Below are 21,529 nucleotides of genomic sequence, written 5' to 3' on the forward strand. Positions count from 1 at the left end.
GTCGATAACTTGAAGGCTCTGAAGCACTTTTTCCAGGTTTCAAAATTGGAGTTACTTTGGCATTTTTCCATTTATTGGGAAAATAAGCCAAGTGAAAACATTTATTGAAGATTTTAACTAAAAAATTTAAAGTGCTTTCAGGCAACTTTTTAATAAGAATATAGAAAATCCCATCTTCCCCCGGGGCTTTCATATTTTTAAATTTTTTGAAAATCAATTTAAGTTCATCAATATTTGTCTCACAAGAACTTTCAAACACAATTTGCTTAGAAAGAATATCATCAAATTCTAGGGAAATTTGAGCATCAATTGGACTTACAACGTTTAAATTAAAATCATGAGCAGACTCAAATTGTTGGGCTAATTTTTGAGCTTTTTCTGAATTAGTTAAAAGAAGTTTATCCCCATCTTTCAAAGTAGGAATTGGCTTCTGGGGCTTTTTCAGAATTTTAGTTAATTTCCAAAATGGCTTTGAGTAGGGTTTTATGTCCTCTACTGCTTTAGCAAAATTTTCATTACGAATGAAATTTAAACGACGTTTGATCTCTTTTTGAAGGTCGCAATAAATAAATTTCAAATAAGGATCCCTAGTTCGTTGAAATTGGCGTCGACGAATGTTTTTCAGTCGTATCAAAAACTGAAGATCATCATCAATTAAAGGTTGATTAAATTTATGTTTAACTTTAGGTATTGAAGCGGCTCTAGCATTGACTATTGAAGTTGTCAAATTTTCTACAGCCAAATCAATATCTTCTATTGAATTCAATGGAACGTTTACATCTAAATTACGTTCAATAAAATTCATATATCGCTCCCAGTTAGCCTTTTGAAAATTAAAAGTTGATTTTAAAGGGTTTTCAATGGGACTTTGGGATAAAGAAAATGTTATTGGAAGGTGGTCTGCATCGAGGTCCGCATGAGTAACTAATTGACTACAATGCTCGCCTAAATCCGTTAGAACCAAATCAATTGTGGAGGGATTTCTAATTGAAGAAAAACAAGTATGCCCATTAGGATATTCAACAGTATAATAACCTGCAGAGCAGTCATTAAACAAAATATTTCCATTTGAATTTGATGAAATATTATTCCAAGATCGGTGTTTTGCATTAAAGTCACCAATAATAAAAAATTTAGATTTATTTCTGGTGAGTTTTTGTAAATCTCCCTTCAAAAAATTTTTCTGTTCACCGCTACATTGAAAAGGCAAATATGCGGCGACAATTATAATTTTCCCCATAGAAGTTTCTAATTCAATTCCAATTGTTTCTAAGACTTGTATTGAAAGAAGGAAGAAGCCTAAATTTGAGACGACTATTGATGACAATAGCTACACCCCCACCTTGTCGATCAAGTCGATCATTTCGTAAAATTTTAAAGAAAGCATTGCTTTTCAAGTTATTGTCTGGCTTTAAAAAAGTTTCAGTGATGGCAGCAATATGTATGTTTTGAGTTTTCAAAAATAAAAAGAACTCGTCTTGGTTAGCCAGCAAAGATCTAGCGTTCCAATTCATAATATTTAAACATCTATTTGGATCCATGAGGGAATCGTAAAGTCATAATAATTTTGTTAGCATAATTAAAAGAAGTTTGGAAAGCTTCAAACATTGAATTTGCTTTCAACATAAGTTGCATCATTTCCATTAAATTTTGATGCAAAATTTTTAATTTTTCCTCAGTAATCTCACCCAAATCAACAAAATTGTTAGAATCAGAAGAGGAAGGAGAAGAAAAAGTATTTGAATTTCGGGGATTTTCCCAAGCCTTCGCATGAACGTTGAGACTTGGTTTTTTCCCATTTTTATTAGTTAAACCTGAGAAGGCAACCCATTTTCAACCACCTCTGAGAACGATAAACAACGAGTCTGTGGCGCAGAATCAGCCCAGGTAACATTAAAATCACTTCGGGTATTACCCAGCCGTGATTCCAATGTAGGCCGAGGCTGACTGCGAACAGGCAGGTTGTTTGCCGGTCTGACGTGTGTAGACAAAAAAGAGGAAGGAGGAGAAGAAACTTTTCTGGAAACTTTGGGGTTTTTCCTAGAAGCAACAATTTTTGCCCTAACGGGACAATCTAGAGAATTCGAGGAATGATTACCTGCGCAATTCGCACACTTAAAAAATTCTGTTTTTGGCTTATCACCACCAAAAAGGCATTTAGATTTTTCATGATCGAATGAGCCGCAAAACATGCATCTGGCATTCATTCTACAATTTTTAGTGCCATGACAAAAAGCTTGACAACGACGACATTGCGTAATATTTTGTAAAAAATTGGTATGGGATTTACGAAAAGGTTCAAATTTTACTCGACAATGAAACATAAGACGAGCCTTTTCCAAAATTTTCAAATTATTAACCTGATCCTTTTTAAAATGGATCAAATAAAGTTCAGGAGCAAAACCAACACTACTGGTATTATTCGTGTTGGTACTTTTCCTCATTTGAATTACTTGAATTGGAGAAAAACCTAACAAAGAATTTAATTCATTTGTGATCTCATCCGGTGTCTGATCGCCGGTGAGACCACGAAGTACAACTTTAAAAGGACGATCACCTCTAGTGTCGTACGTAAAAAATTGGTGTTTTTTATTATTCAAATAATTTAAAATTTTTTGGAAATCATTAAAAGATTCTGCCAATATACGAGCAGTTCCCCTTCGACCGATCTCAAAAGAAATCTTCACATCCTTGACGGAAGTGACGATTTCTTTTCGAAAGGCATTGAAGTCAGGAATCGTGACCGTTATTGGTGGAATCTTTTCGTTTTTAAGAGTATAAGAAGAAGAAGAAGGTTTCTTAGTACTCTTATCAGAATTAAATATGAATATTTCCTCATCACCGATGTTATGAAGGACATCGAATGAATTGGAAATTTCAACTTTTTTGGCAGATGGCCCTGGATTAGGTTCAGCAATCCGTTTTCTTCCGGCCCTTGAGCCGGCCGAAGACTTCCCCATGCTGGAAAGAAAAGAGAAAATATGAATAAAAGAAAATGAAAATAATTTTAGCACTGAAAAGTGCTGATTGAAATACAGGTAAGGAAAAAATAAATATTGTAAAATGTTCCTGCAGGTACACAGCAACGATACGATGCTCCGGCGTACGTGTTGACGGCTCAACGGTACAGATGGAAGTGGACCCTATGTGGTTAATCTATAGGTGGGGTCAACTAAAACTTTAGTGTTAGTTTGTTGTATCCATACAGTTGTTTATGAACGATTGTGACGTAACACGACGCCGTCGTGGTGGCAAAAATCCAACGCATCAATGAAACCGTAGCAACGTCCCAGAATGTTTGTTATTGACGTTACCATGATAGAATGTTACTAAATTTTCGAGATGCCGTCGTGTTGTGAATGCAAAATTATTTTCGATGCGGTTAAGATTTCTGTTTTCAAATTCATTTTTCGGGTTCTCGAAGTAGTTTGACGGATTCAGCAGCAATAGAATTCGTTTGCTCTAAAAATTTTGTCCAGAAAAACCTTTCCTGAAATCGGAACCAACAACAACGCAACAGCTAGCAGAGCTCACGTGCACTGGCCAACACATCATCAATTTTGCCATCCAATTATGAGAAAACTCAAACCGTTTAGTACTGCGGATTCAACTGAATGATATCTACACATTTTTTACATTGATCACTCTTTACCATAACTAATGGGATAATTGTGTCCAAGAATGGAAAGAATGAAATAGAACTCAGATAAAACTTTTTTCATAACTTTTTGAAACGGGCGATTTCGATTCCGAGATGATTTGTTTTCGATAGCTCCAAAAAACTATTAGTGTAACTTTCAATATCTAAGAAAAACTAATCGTAAAACAGTGTAAAAAAAGAACACATACAATTGAAAACATGCAAATTTAATCTTTAACACAGTTCAACACGGTTGAATTTTCTTTAGAAATATCTTATGTAAATAAAACTTGAATAAACCCTTGTATAAAGAGATCATCCATCTTGAAAAGGTGGATGAACTTCAAAAGAGATTGTCATTAGATGGGGGATGTAAGAGATTGAAAAAAAAACAATTTTTCATTTGAAGTTAAAAAGCATAAGTCTAAATCGATCCAAGCTTCCTAAAAAAATTGGTAGGTATGGTATTGAATCTTTTGTAATAGGTTGAATAATCATTCAAAGGAAATTGTTTAAAATTTCTATCAATACAAGCCTAATTTAGCTGAGACTAAAGTCAATCTAGAAGCCATGAGAAATATTTCGTTTCTAAATAATGTTGAAGTTAATTTTTATTTTAAGGTTATTTTAATTGTTATAATTTTAACGAACTTAATGCTTTCCATGGAATTGGTAGCAAAGCACTCCGAATGGCCGTACTTTTACCCCACATCATTAAAACTGTTGCCTCAGAGGTGGGATAAGAGTACGTTTCGATAGCACTTATTTTCACTACTGCTTTTCAGGCATTTTCACTACTGCTATCAAATGCGTCGATCGTTTATCTTCGTAATTTTTTTTGAAGAGAGGTAAATGTCTAAGGAATCAAATTTCAAATTTTCTTAAAAAAAGGATATGCAGCACTAACGTTGTACTTTTACTCCACCATACTCTACTTTTTTTTCCTTATGCCTGGTTCCTGCAAAAATGTTATAGGTAGGAAAAAAATCACCAAAACCCCCTCCACGAGCCGGTTCTTCCTACGGCCCTGGATAGAACACCGGAATAATAGAGATGGTATGATTCAATCTTCCACTGTTTTGATCGTTAAACGTGGTTAAACTGTGCATTATTTTCTCTAGGCTTATTTTTATCTTGATTTCTTTCCATTCAGAATATGCTTCAAACACTCCAGATTTTTCCTTATTCATCCTCGAAAGCGCTGCCAACAGATCCATTTGAGTGAATAACGAGAACACGTCCTCAAAAATAGGAAAATAAACCTCACTCCACCATATCGGTGCAGCAAAATCGGTGCTCAATCGTCTTCAGTTTAACACTTTTTTCTCCCCGACACATCCGCCGGAAATGAAACAATTTTGACGGAAGAAGTGGATCCTCGTCGTCGACGAGGTATCATACTAAATCGATCCGTTCCATCATCCGATGACGATGTGCTGTGTTGTGGCGAATGTCAGATAGATTGGCAAAACAATTCGTTTCTCTTTTCTCTTTCTCGTCTAACCTTCTCCAGGGGAAGCAGTGATTTTTACTCCCCCACCGGATAGAGATCCTACATTGTTGACAAATTGCCTGGAAGCATGCAACGTTTCTGATTCTGGTAGAACAGATTCGTTCCCGGTGCAGGATCCCAGAGCAGAAACAATTCAATGTTTTTTCTCGGTTTGTACGAAGTTTTTTTTACTCTCTTTTGAAATACATATGAAACAAACCGATTCCATGTGGAATGTTTGATAATGCCATAAAAGGATGAATACAAATGTGATTTACTATGTTGTGACATTGATTTGTACATCAATCAAGCCACAGCGAAAAACAACATTTCACCTCATGGAAAATGTCGATTGAATCTGGTGCAGCGTTTCGATCAACTGACAACAACACAGATTCCGATAGCAAAAGTCTAGGGTATTTTGAAGGTAATCCTTTTTAAAAAGTGTACTTTAGAAAATTCTATCAACATTACCGTCATTGTTGACGTTTTGAAGCAATCTTAGAATCTCGACCTTGCACCGTTCTTATAAGCTTTTATAACCAATCTAAGAATAGCAACAGCAACAAGGAAAAAATCCTCACTCATGTCCATTACAGGAACAGGACCCTCTAAGTACTTTCAACCAACCACTCACTCTCTCTCTGTCTCTCTGTCTCCGGCTCTTGAATGGATAGCCAGTAGTGGTAATTCAATTAACGCCAGCTTGAACTGTTATTAAACTGAACGTTGGATAATCCACTTCAGGGGAAAGTTCGTGATCGTTCTACACAAACACCGGCCACGGCAAATGGCGGGTGGCTCCAGAGAGTGAAAGGAAGACCGGCAAAAGGGCAAGTTCGGGGAGGACCTCGAGTTTACATTTCCGTTTCCATATTGTCAACACAGTCGAAGGGTCAACTCAGCAGGGCGCCCAGCACCTGTTCTCTGTGGACCGAACTGAACGGTTGATTGCCGGCTGGCTGTTGAGATTGACAACGGCTGTTTCGAATTGGCTGTGCTAGGGTATTGAATTGGCAATTACCATTAACACTAATCAGGCTGGAGATTACGCTTAGTTAAATGGCAGGATGAGAATTTTACAAATTAGAATAGGTGCGTAAGCGCTGTTTGAACGATATTAAACAATTGAATTTGAAATTAGTTTAAAATAGTTCATTGTGAAACAATTTCCTAAACAACATTCACACTATTTATAAGCAGAAGCTTCTGCAAAGGTTAAGCAACAATGGGATCGCAATTTCATTCCCAAACGTCAAACATGATATTTCCGCATGTTTCTGGATAATTTCCTCCGAACTACTCTGAGACAATTCACACGCAAAATGTGTCCCCCGAGCTGCTCTTTTTGATTCTGAAAAACATTTTATCTATGGAGTGCTTGTCAGTAAAATAAAACTGCTGACTAACACGAAACAAAGAAACGCTGTTTTTCAAAATCAGTGAAGAGCAACTGAGCAGACATTTTGCTTGGAAATACTTTACAATCACCCTTTGTTGCTCATTATTTCTACAATTTTTACATTCTTCTTTTTTGTAGTAGTGCAAATTTGTCAAAAGCATGCAACCTGAGGTTTAAGGGGAAAGTGAAGGTAACACAAAAAAGATGCGCAACTCGCTCTTGAAGATTCGTGATTTTAATGAGCCCACTGCACGTTCGTGTCGGACGGACGACCAAGCATCGATTAAATCCATACGCACATCCCCCTCCTATTCTAAACAAAATGTAAAAGACTGATTATAATAAAAATTGTTGTTTGATCTGCAAAACGCATGATCATAAAAGTATCTCCAAGCACAAGATCTTATATACAGAACAATCACACTTTATAGGCAAATTGGGCCACAATGGCCACAATTTAAACCTTGCCGCCAGACGATTGTTTACATTTTGCTTGATTCTTTATGAACTTAAAACACGGTTAACGTTATCTATAGAAGTGTGATAAAATGTTATGATAATACATATATGTATCTGTATTAATTTGAGTTCAATGGTACAATTCATTTTTTTCCAACTTGAATTTCAAACTGCGTGCTTTCAAAAAACTCCCGAAAGTTAATTTGAGCATAGTATTCAAATGTTGAATTCAATTTATAAGTGATGTTTCGGATTTTATCGTAGAAAAAGTCCATGGAATCTACTTTTGACTTTTATGTATGTAGATTAAAGCTAAAATTACAAATTAATTGTAACAATTTGAAGTGATAAGAAGTTAAACTATAACTTACATTAAGTTCCCCGATCCTCTTGCGGGAGTAGCTTTAGGTAACTTTTACCAATTTTACTAGTAGTTGGAGCTCTATACAAATTATTTGAGTATTATTTGCATGTTTTTTGTATGATTAGCGATATTTCAACTTACTCTTAGAAGTGATGTAGATATTCCAGTTAGTTTATCACTTCGGTACTCAAGAATTCTGACGTGGTTTTACCACCGAATGGTTCTACGACAATTGTACATAGAAATGTAATATAGCTTTTAGGTACATTCTATAATGCTACTTACAGCTTTTCCGCATACAAACACTTTTAGATACAAGCTAACTGTTATAACTATGTACTGTGATACTAGTTTTAAGTAGGAATTTAACTGTGATAATAGTAATTAGGTAGATGTAATAAATATAGTGTGCACGTTTCTAGGAATATTTGCCAATAAACATAATAAATGATGACTTTCAATTCACCTCTCTTCCCTACGCCTGACATTCGTCGTCATTGTATGCCTACACTACACATAAGCGTGTCTACCCTATCTTAACGAGGGGGGCGCATTCTTCAGTGGTGCCCAACAGGTGAAGTTTGGCTCTATGATATCGAATCGCAATAATCCCGCAATTAGTTTAGAGAAACTTTTCACACATTTAAAGGATTCGCATGCACTACTCAAATTTGCTACTCAAATTAGCTACTCAAACTTGATACTCAAATGCGCTACTCAAACTATATACATAGCTATTCAAACTTGCTGCTCAAACTTTCTACTCAAACTCGCTACTCAAATTCGCTACACAAACTCTGTATTCAAACTAGCTACTCAAATTCGTTTCATTGACAAGCTGAACTCGCTTCTAAAACTCGCTACTCAAGCTCGCTACTGAAATTCTCTACTCAAACTTGCTACTCAAATTCGCTTCATAAACTCGCTACTCAAATTTGCTACTGAAACTCGCTAATCAAACTCGCTACCCAAACTTACTACCTAAACTCACTACTCGAACTCGCTGCACAAACTCGCTTCTTAAACTCGCTACAAAATTCGTTATTCAGGCTCGCTACACTAAAACTCGATACACAAACTCGCTACCCAAACTCGCTATTCATATTCACTACCTAAATTAGCTACTCAAATTCGCTACACAAACTCACTACTCACTACTCGCTGAACAAAATGAATAAAGTGAACAAAAGGAACAAAATAAAAAAAAATAACAATATAATCAAAATAAACGTAGTAGCATCCGGCATAGAATTTTAATTCGATAATTCCACCTCCATAGAAGGTACCGTAATCCGGGGTAATATTAATCACTTTTTTTTAAATATTTCTCGATTATTTTTTCTGTAAAGGGGAATGTGACATGTTTCAAATTTTTCAAAGAAGTGCTGGACTCCTCAGAACGCAAATCATGGTTGTAGAAATTTATTAGACTACTTTAAATTTGATTTAAAAATCGTTTTCGTCTTTGTTTAGAATTTGATATTTTGGGAAAATACCCAAGTAACACAGATCAAGCTAACTAGCATTTGGATGTTTTATTATGGTTTTATTATGGCTTGACGGTTTTATTATGGTCATGAGAAATGTTTATATTCTTGAATCGACCATCTGTTTTCAGATAGTTTTGAAAACGCTCATAAAACTTTCATAAAACATACTGTTTTAGTTGTTAAGAAAGAGTAAGGAATGCTATGTTTAAACTATAATAAAACACAAACTTAGAAGTTTGCTCCAAGCTTTATTTTTATAACAGCACTCAGTGCCTGATTATTAAACCACCATAAAACTTAGTGACAGTTCTCGATCTAGATGTCAAAACAGGACACGCTCAGATTAGATAGCACATATTTAATTGGAATTCCCATTTTTACACATTTTTGATAAGTTCTGTGTGTTGATTTTGAGTTAAAATTGAAAAAATTATGAAAATCTATGAAAACTTCGAATTAGCGGAAGTGGAATGAATAACTCTACAATATGAGTATTGAGTGAAAGGATTTAAAAAGGAGAAACAAAATTTGTTGCTTGAAATATCATGAAACCTTCTTAATATTGTTATTACGTGAAAGTAATAAACGAGTAGAAGTCGAATTTCGTTGTCCGTCACCATCTTAAATTCCAAGATGACGGCTACCACTCAACTTGAAAATGCTGTAAATGACTGAAAATCGCCTCAAACCCTCACAATATGGGTATAAGTTGAAAGAGATGAACCAGTAAAAGTCGAATTACGTTATTTGACGCCATCCAAATTCAAGATGGCGGTTTCCGCTGAACTTTGAAATGTTATAAATGACTTAAAATCATATGAAACCCCAACAATATTGGTATTGGGTGAAAAGGCTAAACGAGTAGAAGTGGAGTTTCGCTATCTGACGCCATCTTGAAATCCAAGATGGCGGCTTTCGATAAACTTTAAAAATGCTATAATTAATTGAATATCGCATGAAACCTCCAAAATATGGGTATTTGTTATTTGAAATAAGCTATAAGAAGTTGATTTTTGCATTCTGGCGCTTTCTTGAAATCCAAGATGGTGGCTTCAACAGAACTTAAAAATACTGTAAATGAATGAAAATAGCATGAAACCCCCAAAATATATTGTATTGATTAAAAAGACTAAACGATAGAAGTTGAATATCTCTTTTCGCGTTTCTCTGAAATGCTGTAATTGACTGAAAATCCCATAAATCCACCACAATACAGACTCCGTTCGTTTTTGGCAACATTCGATTTTGGCAACATCCACTTTGGCACATGTGGCATAGTAGTATGACATAAATAGCAAATATGGCAAACAAAAATCGAAAACTATAAACAAAACAAAAAAAGTGCTAAATGCATCAGAAACATAATAAAAAAAATGAACTATACCCATATTGTGGGGGTTTTATGCGATTATCAGTCATTTATAGTATTTTCAAATTGAGCGGCAGCCGCCATCTTGGCTTTCAAGATGATTTTGACTATAAACGTGTTGCCCTTTCACCCAATACCCCGTATTGTGTATGTATCATGAGATTTTCAGTTATTTACAGCTTTGAATAGAATAGCGAAAGCTACCATCTTGGATTGATGATGGCGTCAGATAGCAAAATTCGACTTCTTCTAGTTTAGTCTTTTCACTCAATACCCATAATGTGGTGATTTCATGCGGTTTTCAGTGATTTAAATCATTTTCAAGTTCAGTGGAAGCCGTCATATAGGATTTCAAGATGGCGTTTGATAGAAAACTTCGACTTCTACTCGTTTGGTCCTTTCACCCAATACCCATATTTTGGGAGTTTCATGCGAGTTTTAGTGATTAACAGCATTTTAAAATTCAGTGGAAGCCGCCATCTTGGATTTCGAGATGCACCTAGAAGCGAAATTTGACTTTTCTAGTTTAGCCCTTTAGCCAATACCCATATTGTTTCATGCGATTTTTAGTTATTGACAGCATTTTAAGGTTCAGCGAAAGTCGCCATCTTGGTTTTCAAGATGGCATCTGATAGAGGAATTCCTCTTAAACTGATTAAGCCATTTTAGCCAATGACCATATTGTGGGAATAACAAGTGACTTCAGTGATTTCAATAATTTTAATGTTCGGTGGAAACCGCCATTTGGATTTCAAGTTGACGCCTGATATCGAAATTTGTTTTCTACTCGTTGATCCTTTTCAACTTATACCCATATTGAAGCGAATTTTATGCGATAATCACTGAAAATCGCATAAAATTCCCTTCAATATGTGTATAGCATTTTAAAGTTCAGAGGAAGCCGCCATCTTGGATTTCGAGATGACGTCCGTTAGCGGAATTCGACTTCTTCTAGTTTAGCCCTTTCACCAAATACCAATATTGTGGGCCTTTCATACGATTTTCAGTGATTAGAAGCATTTCAAAGTTCAGCGGACGCCACCATCTTGGATTTCAAGATGGCATCGGAAAGAAAAGGAATCGACTTCTTCTAGTTTAGCCTTTTCACCCAATACACCCAATACAATATAGTGGTTGTTTAATGCGACTTTTTGTCATTTACAGCATTAAAAGTTAAGCTGATGCCGCCATCTTGGATTTCAAAATGGTGCTGAAAGCGAAATTTGACTGCTACTCGTTAAGTTCATTCACCCAATACCCATATTGATGGTGTTTCATGTGAAGTCATTTACAACATTTTAAAGTTCAGCAGAAGTCGCCATCTTGAAATCGAAGACAACGACAACGAAGTTCGACTTCAACTCATGATTTATTCCACGGGTTATTCACAACCAATCCCTTTTTATTCAAAACGTCTGTCCTTATTTACTGTACTAATGATTATCAACTCAGAAATGAGGAACTCATCCAAAGCGTGTAATGTGTTGGCTTGCAAGAGAAACGTCAAATCGTAGCTTTTTTTGGGGTCATCATTCATTCATAATAAAACTAATTAGCCATATTTCTGACCATAAATAGGCTATTGAGCATTGAATTGAATAACGCCATGTTGGTTGCAAAATCGAAGGGCAAAAAATGACGCCATGTTGATGAATTCACAATGCAAGCATTGGAAAATATTTCTTCAGGCATATTTTTCATCAATTTCATCATGATTGACCATCAGATTTGATGAGGCGCATTCATTTTAAGATAGTATTTCATACACATTTTACCTAAAATTTTGACTGGCAGTTAAAAAGAGGCTCACAATATGGTTAAAATATTGGTTTTTAAGCTATTAATTTTACCAGATCATATCTCAATAATGCAATCATCATTCATCAACCATTATGGTTGCTGGAAAAAATAAAAATAAAACTTCGAGAGCTCACAGAATCGAAAAAAAATTAAAATTCCTAACATGTTTAATAATAGAACGCACTGTTATACCATAGCGCTTCTAGTAGTTGGATCTAGAATATTTTGACAGTGCTTTGTTCGGAAATGCTTCCTCTATCAGTGCTGAATATTTCATTATGATTCGTTTTGTTTCAAAACAGTTAGACGTGATGGAAGCCGCGAGACGAAAATTAATTTTAGACACCCACGTCATTGGGTGTCGTGATAGGGTTAAAAAATCGCGGAATCTGTAAAGATGGTCAAATTGACCGTGTACAGCGTTCTCAAACGTTTCCGTGAGATGCATACTATCGATCAGCAGGTTCATTCAAAGCGCTATAGTGGACCTAAGAATCGGAAACTGCATTTGAAGGTGTTGAGAACGATCAAGGTAAACCCAGGGCAGTCGGACTTTGACATCGCCAAGAAATTCAATGCCGAATATTGTCGGCAATACGATCTAATCGGGCCAGTAAGCAACCAAACTGGACATTGAAGCAGAATGTAGTAACCAAATGGTGTGCCCGGAAGTTATACAACAAGGTTCTAACGAAGTACGACAGATGCATCCTCATGAATGACGAAATGTATATAAAGATGGATTTTGGGCAGCTTCTTGGCCCAAAATTTTATAAAGCCACTGATCGGGGTGATGTCCCCGCCAAATTCAAATTCGTTTTTGCCGATAAGTTTGCAAGAAAATGTTTGATCTGGCAAGGTATATGCGGCTGCGGACGAAAAAGCCCGGTTTTTGTGAAAAACAAGACCATGGACTCCGAAATGTACAAGGAGGAGTGCCTGAAAAACGTTTTTTCCCGTAAATTATATTTCACAAAGGACCAGTAAAGTTTTCACCAGATTTGGCAAGCTGCCACTACAGCAAAGAGGTACTACAGTGGTATCTGGACAACGGGTGGATTTTGTCGAAAATTACATAAAGCCACCCAACTGCCCTCAATTCCGCCCTATCGAAAAATTTAGGGCAATTGCCAAGAAGAAGATGAAGAAGAATAGTATGACGACTCGGGATGCAACAGAGATAAAGAGATTGTGAAACAAAATGGCCGCTGAGGTCAGCGAACTGGGTGTCCAAAATATGATGAGTGGAACTCGACGAAAAGTTCGAAAATTCACCAAAATCGGAATATTTTTTTTTATTACTTTTCCTTTAAAGTGCAATAAAAACCCTACATTTTAGGTACAAAACATATTTATTTCGTTTACATAGCTCCGATATAGACCCGCGTTTTAATGCGTCCAGATTTATGGTGATCCATACTTTAATACCAAGCTGTAAGTTAATTCGGCTGCCACTGCAGCGAGGAAAAAACATAAAGATGAAATCAGACCCCGCCGAGAGTTGCCTTTATTAACATTTATGTATCTAGGTAGCATCAAATAGATGTTGTCGATTTCATATTTAACAATGTTTTATTTGAGATTTTTTCGTCGATTTTGTACGTCTGTACTCTGTGGTATAAGAAACATGATAGATTAAATTACATAATTTAATCTACATTTTTCATTTGGGATATACAAAGAAAAGATTAAGTACAACCACTGACCCCAACCCCCGGGAACTCACCTGTATTGGAAACCAGAGAGAGGCAAATGCTGCAACGACCACCACCACCAGCCGGGTGACGCGCTTCTTGCTCTTCTGCGAGTCGGCCGAACGTCCTCCGACGGAACTTCGCCACAGCCGGGACAGCATGCTCACGTACAGGGCCACGATCAGCACCAGAGGGACCACGTAGGAGCTGGAAAAGAACGCTATGTGGAAGGCAACGCGGCTGAACTGCTCGTTCTCGAGGAAGGTGCAGGAGGCCAGATTCCGGCCTTGGTACTGGAACTTCTGCAAATGGGAAGGAGCGGATAGAGAAAAAAATAAGAGTATTGTACAAACATTGTTTTTTTTGGTTAAGTTTGGTTCGGTTTGGTTTGGTTTGGTTTTGGTCTGGCTTTTCATGTTGGTCCTCCCGATCCATCGAAAATTTATAAAATGAACCTTAAGAACACTTTTCTTGTTGGTCCTCCTAATCCAACGAAAATTCATAAAGTGTACCTTCAGAACATTTTTCATGTTCGTCCTCTCGAACCAACGAAATTTCATAAAGTGAACCTTTAGAACACTTTTTACGTTGGTCCTCCCAATTCAACGAAAATCACAAAGTAAATCTTCAGAACACTCTTCATGTTGGTCCTCCCGATCCAACGAAAATTCATAAAGTGAACCTTCAGAACACTTTTCATGTTGGTCCTCCCGCTCCAACGAAAATCACAAAGTGAACCTTCAGAACACTATTCATGTTGGTCCTCCCGATCCAACGAAAATTCAAAAAGTGCATCTTCAGAACATTCTTTATGTTGGTCCTCCCGATCCAACGAAACTTTATAAAGTGAACCTTCCGAACACTTTTCATGTTGGTCCTCCCGATCCAACGAAAATTCATAAAGTGAACCTTAAGAACACTTTTCTTGTTGGTCCTCCTAATCCAACGAAAATTCATAAAGTGCACCTTCAAAACATTTTTCATGTTCGTCCTCTCGATCCAACGAAATTTCATAAAGTGAACCTTCAGAACACTTTTCACGTTGGTCCTCCCAATCCAACGAAAATCACAAAGTAAATCTTCAGAACACTCTTCATGTTGGTCCTCCCGATCCAACGAAAATTCATAAAGTGAACCTTCAGAACACTTTTCATGTTGGTCCTCCCGATCCAACGAAAATTCGTAACGCAAACCATAAAAGCCTTTCTGTTTCGAAGCAGATATTTCTTTGTAATTATAGCATGTGCGGAACAAAAATTTGATGTGTGATGAAAATGCTTCTATATAAAAACTACCCTCTCATTTTTACCATCTTTCATTTCATGTAACCTTTTATCCATCTATAAAATTCCTTAATCTTTAGATATCCCTACTAAAAAGGACATCACTTTTCACCGATAAGGCCTATAATTTAATGTAAAAAACATAAATTACGGTGATAAAACTTTTGCCATTTTGTTTAAGGTCCAGATTCTTCCCTGAAAAGAGTGTATATTCAATTAAACAAAGACGACATATTCCAATCAATATATACAAAAAATTCATTGCATTCAGTACAATTCATCTCGAAAAAGCATACACTTCCAAAATTAACATGACTAATTTTTTTTTATAATATCTTTAGAAATTTTCCAAAGAATACCTTAACATTCAAAACTAAACTTCTCACTTATCGCAGTCTACTTGTTTTGTCTTTATTATAGACACTTTCAGCCTTTGGCTGGTTTGTCTTTGCAATTTTTGACACCATTGAGTTAACAATTTCCGTTTTTTTTGTTAAATTGTTTCAATTTGTTGAATATGTGTACCTTTTAAGTCGATTTTTTCCATTGTATCTTGTTTGATAATCTTGTTATCCAAATCAACAACGAAATCAGCATAGAAGATCGAGAGCACCGGCCGTATGTATGACTCCCCCGCATAACTTAATCACGAATCTATTAAAACTTGTATTGCAATTTTTGCAGAGCGATTTCTTAATGGTAAATTCAGAAACAATCATAGCTAAGTACGAGAGCTTGATTTGCAGAGCATAGGAATTATAAATATCAATAAACTCAGCATGAGTTTATAGCAATCAGGGAAACATCAGTGAACGATCAGATCTGCGTCTGCAAATTCAAGAACCTACCAAATTCTCAGAAATCTTAGTTCCTTTCTACTCATTTTTTATCACATTTTAAAACATCAGGCAAAATCAGGAATATTTTCAAAAATCTAGGAAATTCAATGGCTTAACAGGTTGTCAAACTGAGCCTCGAAAAATCATGCAAATCCTAAAAAATGAAGCAATAATCGGCAACACAATAGCACTATTGAGAAATGATCGGGTAAAATCGATATCAAAAAAGTAATCTTCGCGTCACCTTTTTTACCAAGTTTCCCTAAAGTAAACGAAGAGACGAAATGTCACGATATAATTTTTGAATTTCTGGCAGTGTCGTTCCAATCGAGCAAAACCAAGCAGTCTTAAAGGCAGCTCTACAGCAGGGTTGCAAGCTCATTATTTTGAAAGGGATCGGATGGCGCCTCTTTGTTTACTATAGTCTCTTTAACTTTAACCAAATATAATAATAATCAATATACCTCACTCCCAAAAAAAATGGGAGACATGACATGCACGCCTTCATGTGGCCAAAGTTCATACTAAACGTAGAAATATAAACGAAAATAACCAAAGTTGCCTGAGACAAAAATATTTCACAACAGAGAAAACACAATATATCACAGTAAGCATACTTTTGAAAAAGAAAATAAATACGACGTTAGGCGAATCAAAACAAGGGATAGTTGCGAAGAAAGAAAATAGTTTGCAAGAATGGGGAGACGATGTGCAGTTCTAGACTGTCCCAATGTAAAAACCGCATTCACATCATTTTCGTTTTACAACATATTTGCAAAAAACAGGTAAGATAGTTATAACTTTCATCATCAATCCATGACCTTACCAACGAAAATTTTATGGTTTTTTTTTATAGAGCTTCCGAAAAGTGGATAGATTTTTGCCAGAACCCGTCACTGACAAAATACAGTCAGATTTGTTCTGCTCATTTCCGGGGCACAGATTTTGTAAATGAAGACAACAAGTCGCAGGGGTGAATATTTTGTATTTTATTTTAGTTTAAATTTTCACCAACTGTATTTTTAAATGCAGTCTATATCTTCATGCAATTCCATCCTTACTACCCCCAACCGTTTTGGAAAATATGCAGACGGATCATGTGGATGAATGTTGTTCAACAGAAAGCATGGATTTTTTTGTTGATGCGTTGGATGTTGGCCGAGAAGAGGAGATAAGTGATGAAGTGGAAGACGACTTGTTGACAATGCATGAGGCTTCCAACAACCAGAAGGAATGTGGTGCGCTCAGTCGTGAACACGACTATTCTTTGAGCGTGGAAGCAATAACGACATCTATGGAAAAAATGGTGTTTCTTGAAAAAGAAAATAGAATTTTAAAAGAAAAACTTCGCCAACATCAAAAACAAAAAAGCCGTTTGAAAATTGAGATGAAAGCTTTACGTTTGGATATGTCAAATTTGAAAGAGCAGCTCAAAAAGCAAACGAGTGAAATTAGCGATCCGATACTAATGGAGCTCCAACAAAACAAAACCAGGAAGTTACGTGGTTGTCGATACTCCGACAAAATGAAAAATATGGCAATAATTTTGCATTATTGCTCTTCGAAAGCCTACAGACAAATGCGTAAGTTCTTTGCTCTACCTTCGATTGAAACTATTCGCAAATGGTTATCGAAGTTGGAGGTTCATGAAGGATTTTCATCATCAGTATTGGCTTTGATAAAACTAAAGGTTTGCAATCTCCCCGATGACGAGAGACTTGTCACCTTGTCTTTTGACGAGATTTCGATCTCGCCAAAATTAACTTACATTATAATATGTTTGCTTTAACCGTGTAATAAAATTCATTTGTCACAAATCCCAAGAATAAAGTTTTTCTGGTAAAATGTAAGAAAGTCAAGAAAATTGGTTCTGTAATTTTTTTTAAAGTCATTATTCGTCCGTCGTCATGTCACACTTGTTTATCTTGAATAACTTCGGAACCGCAAGTCGGAAAAAGAAATATATTCAATCTAAAAGAATAGATCGTTTGTTCATACTGAAAAAAATTAAAACGTTTAAAATTTCAATCCTCCCAAGGAAATCTGTACCGGAACAGGAAAAAGGAATGCGGAAATCACATCAACTAAACAATTATGGCTTCGAGCGAGCTTTTCCACCAAAAACAAAAACGCACCCATCGTCGCAGGCTCCTACATATTTGTTGTTCATCTGCTGGGTGCTCACATCAAAAGTCAATCTCTTTGTTGTTTCGGTTCACTTTCCTTCTGGTTGGCTTCCTGCCAAACCAATTCGCAGCAGGAAATACAGATTAGTTCCGGTAGCTGGTTGACTTCTTTCGATACAATCGGTGTAGGTAATAATCTATCGACGGCGGACGGAAGCAGTTGCGAAACGTATGTAGATTTCTTTTCGTAGCTTTAATTTTATCGATCAAAAACTTTGATTGTGTAGCCAGTTTTGGAATTTAAAAGTTGTACAGAATAAGGTTGCGATTCGAATCTATTACAATAAAACTAGATACAAAATCAAATTAAACATAAGGTCTATGGAGCCACCATTCCATTCACACTGTTACGAGCAGGTAAAATGTGTTCGTACTTAATTTCCACCGAAGCAGAATGACGTCCATTGAACGCAGGTTGGATATTTGTATTGTGCATGCAGCAGTTAAATATATTACAAGACTAATCCCCAAGACCGTCCTGTGTTCCTTATTTGGTTTTGATGTAAGTGAATGGCTCTCTGTGTGTGGTCCGGAGGGGTTTATGACCGGCTTTGATAAAACCGGTAGGTAACATGATGAAATTTGTGAATGGCACAGCAACAAGAGCAAGTAGGCACTGTATCAAAATTGCTTTTACAAGTTAGGTTTCGATAAGAAATGAAATAAAATTTAAAAATTAGTAATTGAGAATTTTTTTTTTTATAATTTTAAAAACAAAAGCAAATGAAGATTTCATGGCCATTTGTACCAAAAAGTTAGTGCTTTACTTTCCTTTTGCTCTTTTGCACTTTTGCTCTTTTGCTCGTTTGCTCGTTTGCTCGTTTGCTCGTTTGCTCGTTTGCTCGTTTGCTCGTTTGCTCGTTTGCTCGTTTGCTCGTTTGCTCGTTTGCTCGTTTGCTCGTTTGCTCGTTTGCTCGTTTGCTCGTTTGCTCGTTTGCTCGTTTGCTCGTTTGCTCGTTTGCTCGTTTGCTCGTTTGCTCGTTTGCTCGTTTGCTCGTTTGCTCGTTTGCTCGTTTGCTCGTTTGCTCGTTTGCTCGTTTGCTCGTTTGCTCGTTTGCTCGTTTGCTCGTTTGCTCGTTTGCTCGTTTGCTCGTTTGCTCGTTTGCTCGTTTGCTCGTTTGCTCGTTTGCTCGTTTGCTCGTTTGCTCGTTTGCTCGTTTGCTCGTTTGCTCGTTTGCTCGTTTGCTCGTTTGCTCGTTTGCTCGTTTGCTCGTTTGCTCGTTTGCTCGTTTGCTCGTTTGCTCGTTTGCTCGTTTGCTCGATTGCTCTTTTGCTCTTTTGCTCTTTTGCTCTTTTGCTCTTTTGCTCTTTTGCTCTTTTGCTCTTTTGTTCTTTTGCTCTTTTGCTCTTTTGCTCTTTTGCTCTTTTGCTCTTTTGCTCTTTTGCTCTTTTGCTCTTTTGCTCTTTTGCTCTTTTGCTCTTTTGCTCTTTTGCTCTTTTGCTCTTTTGCTCTTTTGCTCTTTTGCTCTTTTGCTCTTTTGCTCTTTTGCTCTTTTGCTCTTTTGCTCTTTTGCTCTTTTGCTCTTTTGCTCTTTTGCTCTTTTGCTCTTTTGCTCTTTTGCTCTTTTGCTCTTTTGCTCTTTTGCTCTTTTGCTCTTTTGCTCTTTTGCTCTTTTGCTCTTTTGCTCTTTTGCTCTTTTGCTCTTTTGCTCTTTTGCTCTTTTGCTCTTTTGCTCTTTTGCTCTTTTGTTTTTTTTTTGCTCTTTTGCTCTTTTGCTCTTTTGCTCTTTTGCTCTTTTGCTCTTTTGCTCTTTTGCTCTTTTGCTCTTTTGCTCTTTTGCTCTTTTGCTCTTTTGCTCTTTTGCTCTTTTGCTCTTTTGCTCTTTTGCTCTTTTGCTCTTTTGCTCTTTTGCTCTTTTGCTCTTTTGCTCTTTTGCTCTTTTGCTCTTTTGCTCTTTTGCTCTTTTGCTCTTTTGCTCTTTTGCTCTTTTGCTCTTTTGCTCTTTTGCTCTTTTGCTCTTTTGCTCTTTTGCTCTTTTGCTCTTTTGCTCTTTTGCTCTTTTGCTCTTTTGCTCTTTTGCTCTTTTGCTCTTTTGCTCTTTTGCTCTTTTGCTCTTTTGCTCTTTTGCTCTTTTGCTCTTTTGCTCTTTTGCTCTTTTGCTCTTTTGCTCTTTTGCTCTTTTGCTCTTTTGCTCTTTTGCTCTTTTGCTCTTTTGCTCTTTTGCTCTTTTGCTCTTTTGCTCTTTTGCTCTTTTGCTCTTTTGCTCTTTTGCTCTTTTGCTCTTTTGCTCTTTTGCTCTTTTGCTCTTTTGCTCTTTTGCTCTTTTGCTCGTTTGCTCGTTTGCTCGTTTGCTCGTTTGCTCGTTTGCTCTTTTGCTCTTTTGCTCTTTTGCTCTTTTGCTCTTTTGCTCTTTTGCTCTTTTGCTCTTTTGCTCTTTTGCTCTTTTGCTCTTTTGCTCTTTTGCTCTTTTGCTCTTTTGCTCTTTTGCTCTTTTGCTCTTTTGCTCTTTTGCTCTTTTGCTCTTTTGCTCTTTTGCTCTTTTGCTCTTTTGCTCTTTTGCTCTTTTGCTCTTTTGCTCTTTTGCTCTTTTGCTCTTTTGCTCTTTTGCTCTTTTGCTCTTTTGCTCTTTTGCTCTTTTGCTCTTTTGCTCTTTTGCTCTTTTGCTCTTTTGCTCTTTTGCTCTTTTGCTCTTTTGCTCTTTTGCTCTTTTGCTCTTTTGCTCTTTTGCTCTTTTGCTCTTTTGCTCTTTTGCTCTTTTGCTCTTTTGCTCTTTTGCTCTTTTGCTCTTTTGCTCTTTTGCTCTTTTGCTCTTTTGCTCTTTTGCTCTTTTGCTCTTTTGCTCTTTTGCTCTTTTGCTCTTTTGCTCTTTTGCTCTTTTGCTCTTTTGCTCTTTTGCTCTTTTGCTCTTTTGCTCTTTTGCTCTTTCGCTCGTTTGCTCGTTTGCTCGTTTGCTCTTTTGCTCCTTTGCTCCTTTGCTCTTTTGGTCTTTTGCTCTTTTGCTCGTTTGCTCGTTTGCTCGTTTGCTCTTTTGCTCGTTTGCTCGTTTGCTCGTTTGCTCGTTTGCTCGTTAGCTCGTTTGCTCGTTTGCTCGTTTGCTCGTTTGCTCGTTTGCTCGTTTGCTCGTTTGCTCGTTTGCTCTTTTGCTCTTTTGCTCTTTTGCTATCTTGCTCCTTATTTCATTTCATGATGTGCACATGTCAAGAAATTTTCCTCGCTAAAACTGATTTTTTAAAAGGCAGGAAATTATTCCAAATCCAAACAATTATGTTAAAATGCAGACAGAAACACGTGTCAACCATTGTTTCAGGGTCAATCCATTACCGACCGACGGGAAACCTACCATAAGCAGCAGTAACAACTCTCTGGAGCCACTACTGGGGTGCATAAATTCTGTCTGGTTTTGATTTTAATTGAAACTTTGGCGAGAGCAATAGAAATAAACCCGAGGCAACCAAAACAAACAACTAGTAGCTCTAGTAGTTGCACTCATTTTCCAACCACTTAAGCCCATTCATCCGATTCGGGACCAAAGCTGCTGCAGTCCTGTTTTCTTTTTTCTCTACTTAACTG

General features: G+C 36.7%; 1 protein-coding gene across 1 annotated transcript in view; it reads right to left on the reverse strand.

The window, feature by feature from the left end:
* The window catches only part of LOC129740690 (allatostatin-A receptor-like), a 407,612-nt gene that overhangs the window by 157,923 nt on the left and 228,160 nt on the right, over nucleotides 1-21,529 (reverse strand). Inside the window, exon 2 of the mRNA XM_055732449.1 lies at nucleotides 13,743-14,012. Within this exon, the coding sequence (XP_055588424.1) occupies nucleotides 13,743-14,012 (270 nt within the window). The remainder of the gene's footprint in view (nucleotides 1-13,742; nucleotides 14,013-21,529) is intronic.

Source organism: Uranotaenia lowii, chromosome 1 (assembly GCF_029784155.1).
Source record: "Uranotaenia lowii strain MFRU-FL chromosome 1, ASM2978415v1, whole genome shotgun sequence".
In the NCBI taxonomy this organism is placed as follows: Eukaryota; Metazoa; Arthropoda; class Insecta; order Diptera; family Culicidae; genus Uranotaenia; species Uranotaenia lowii.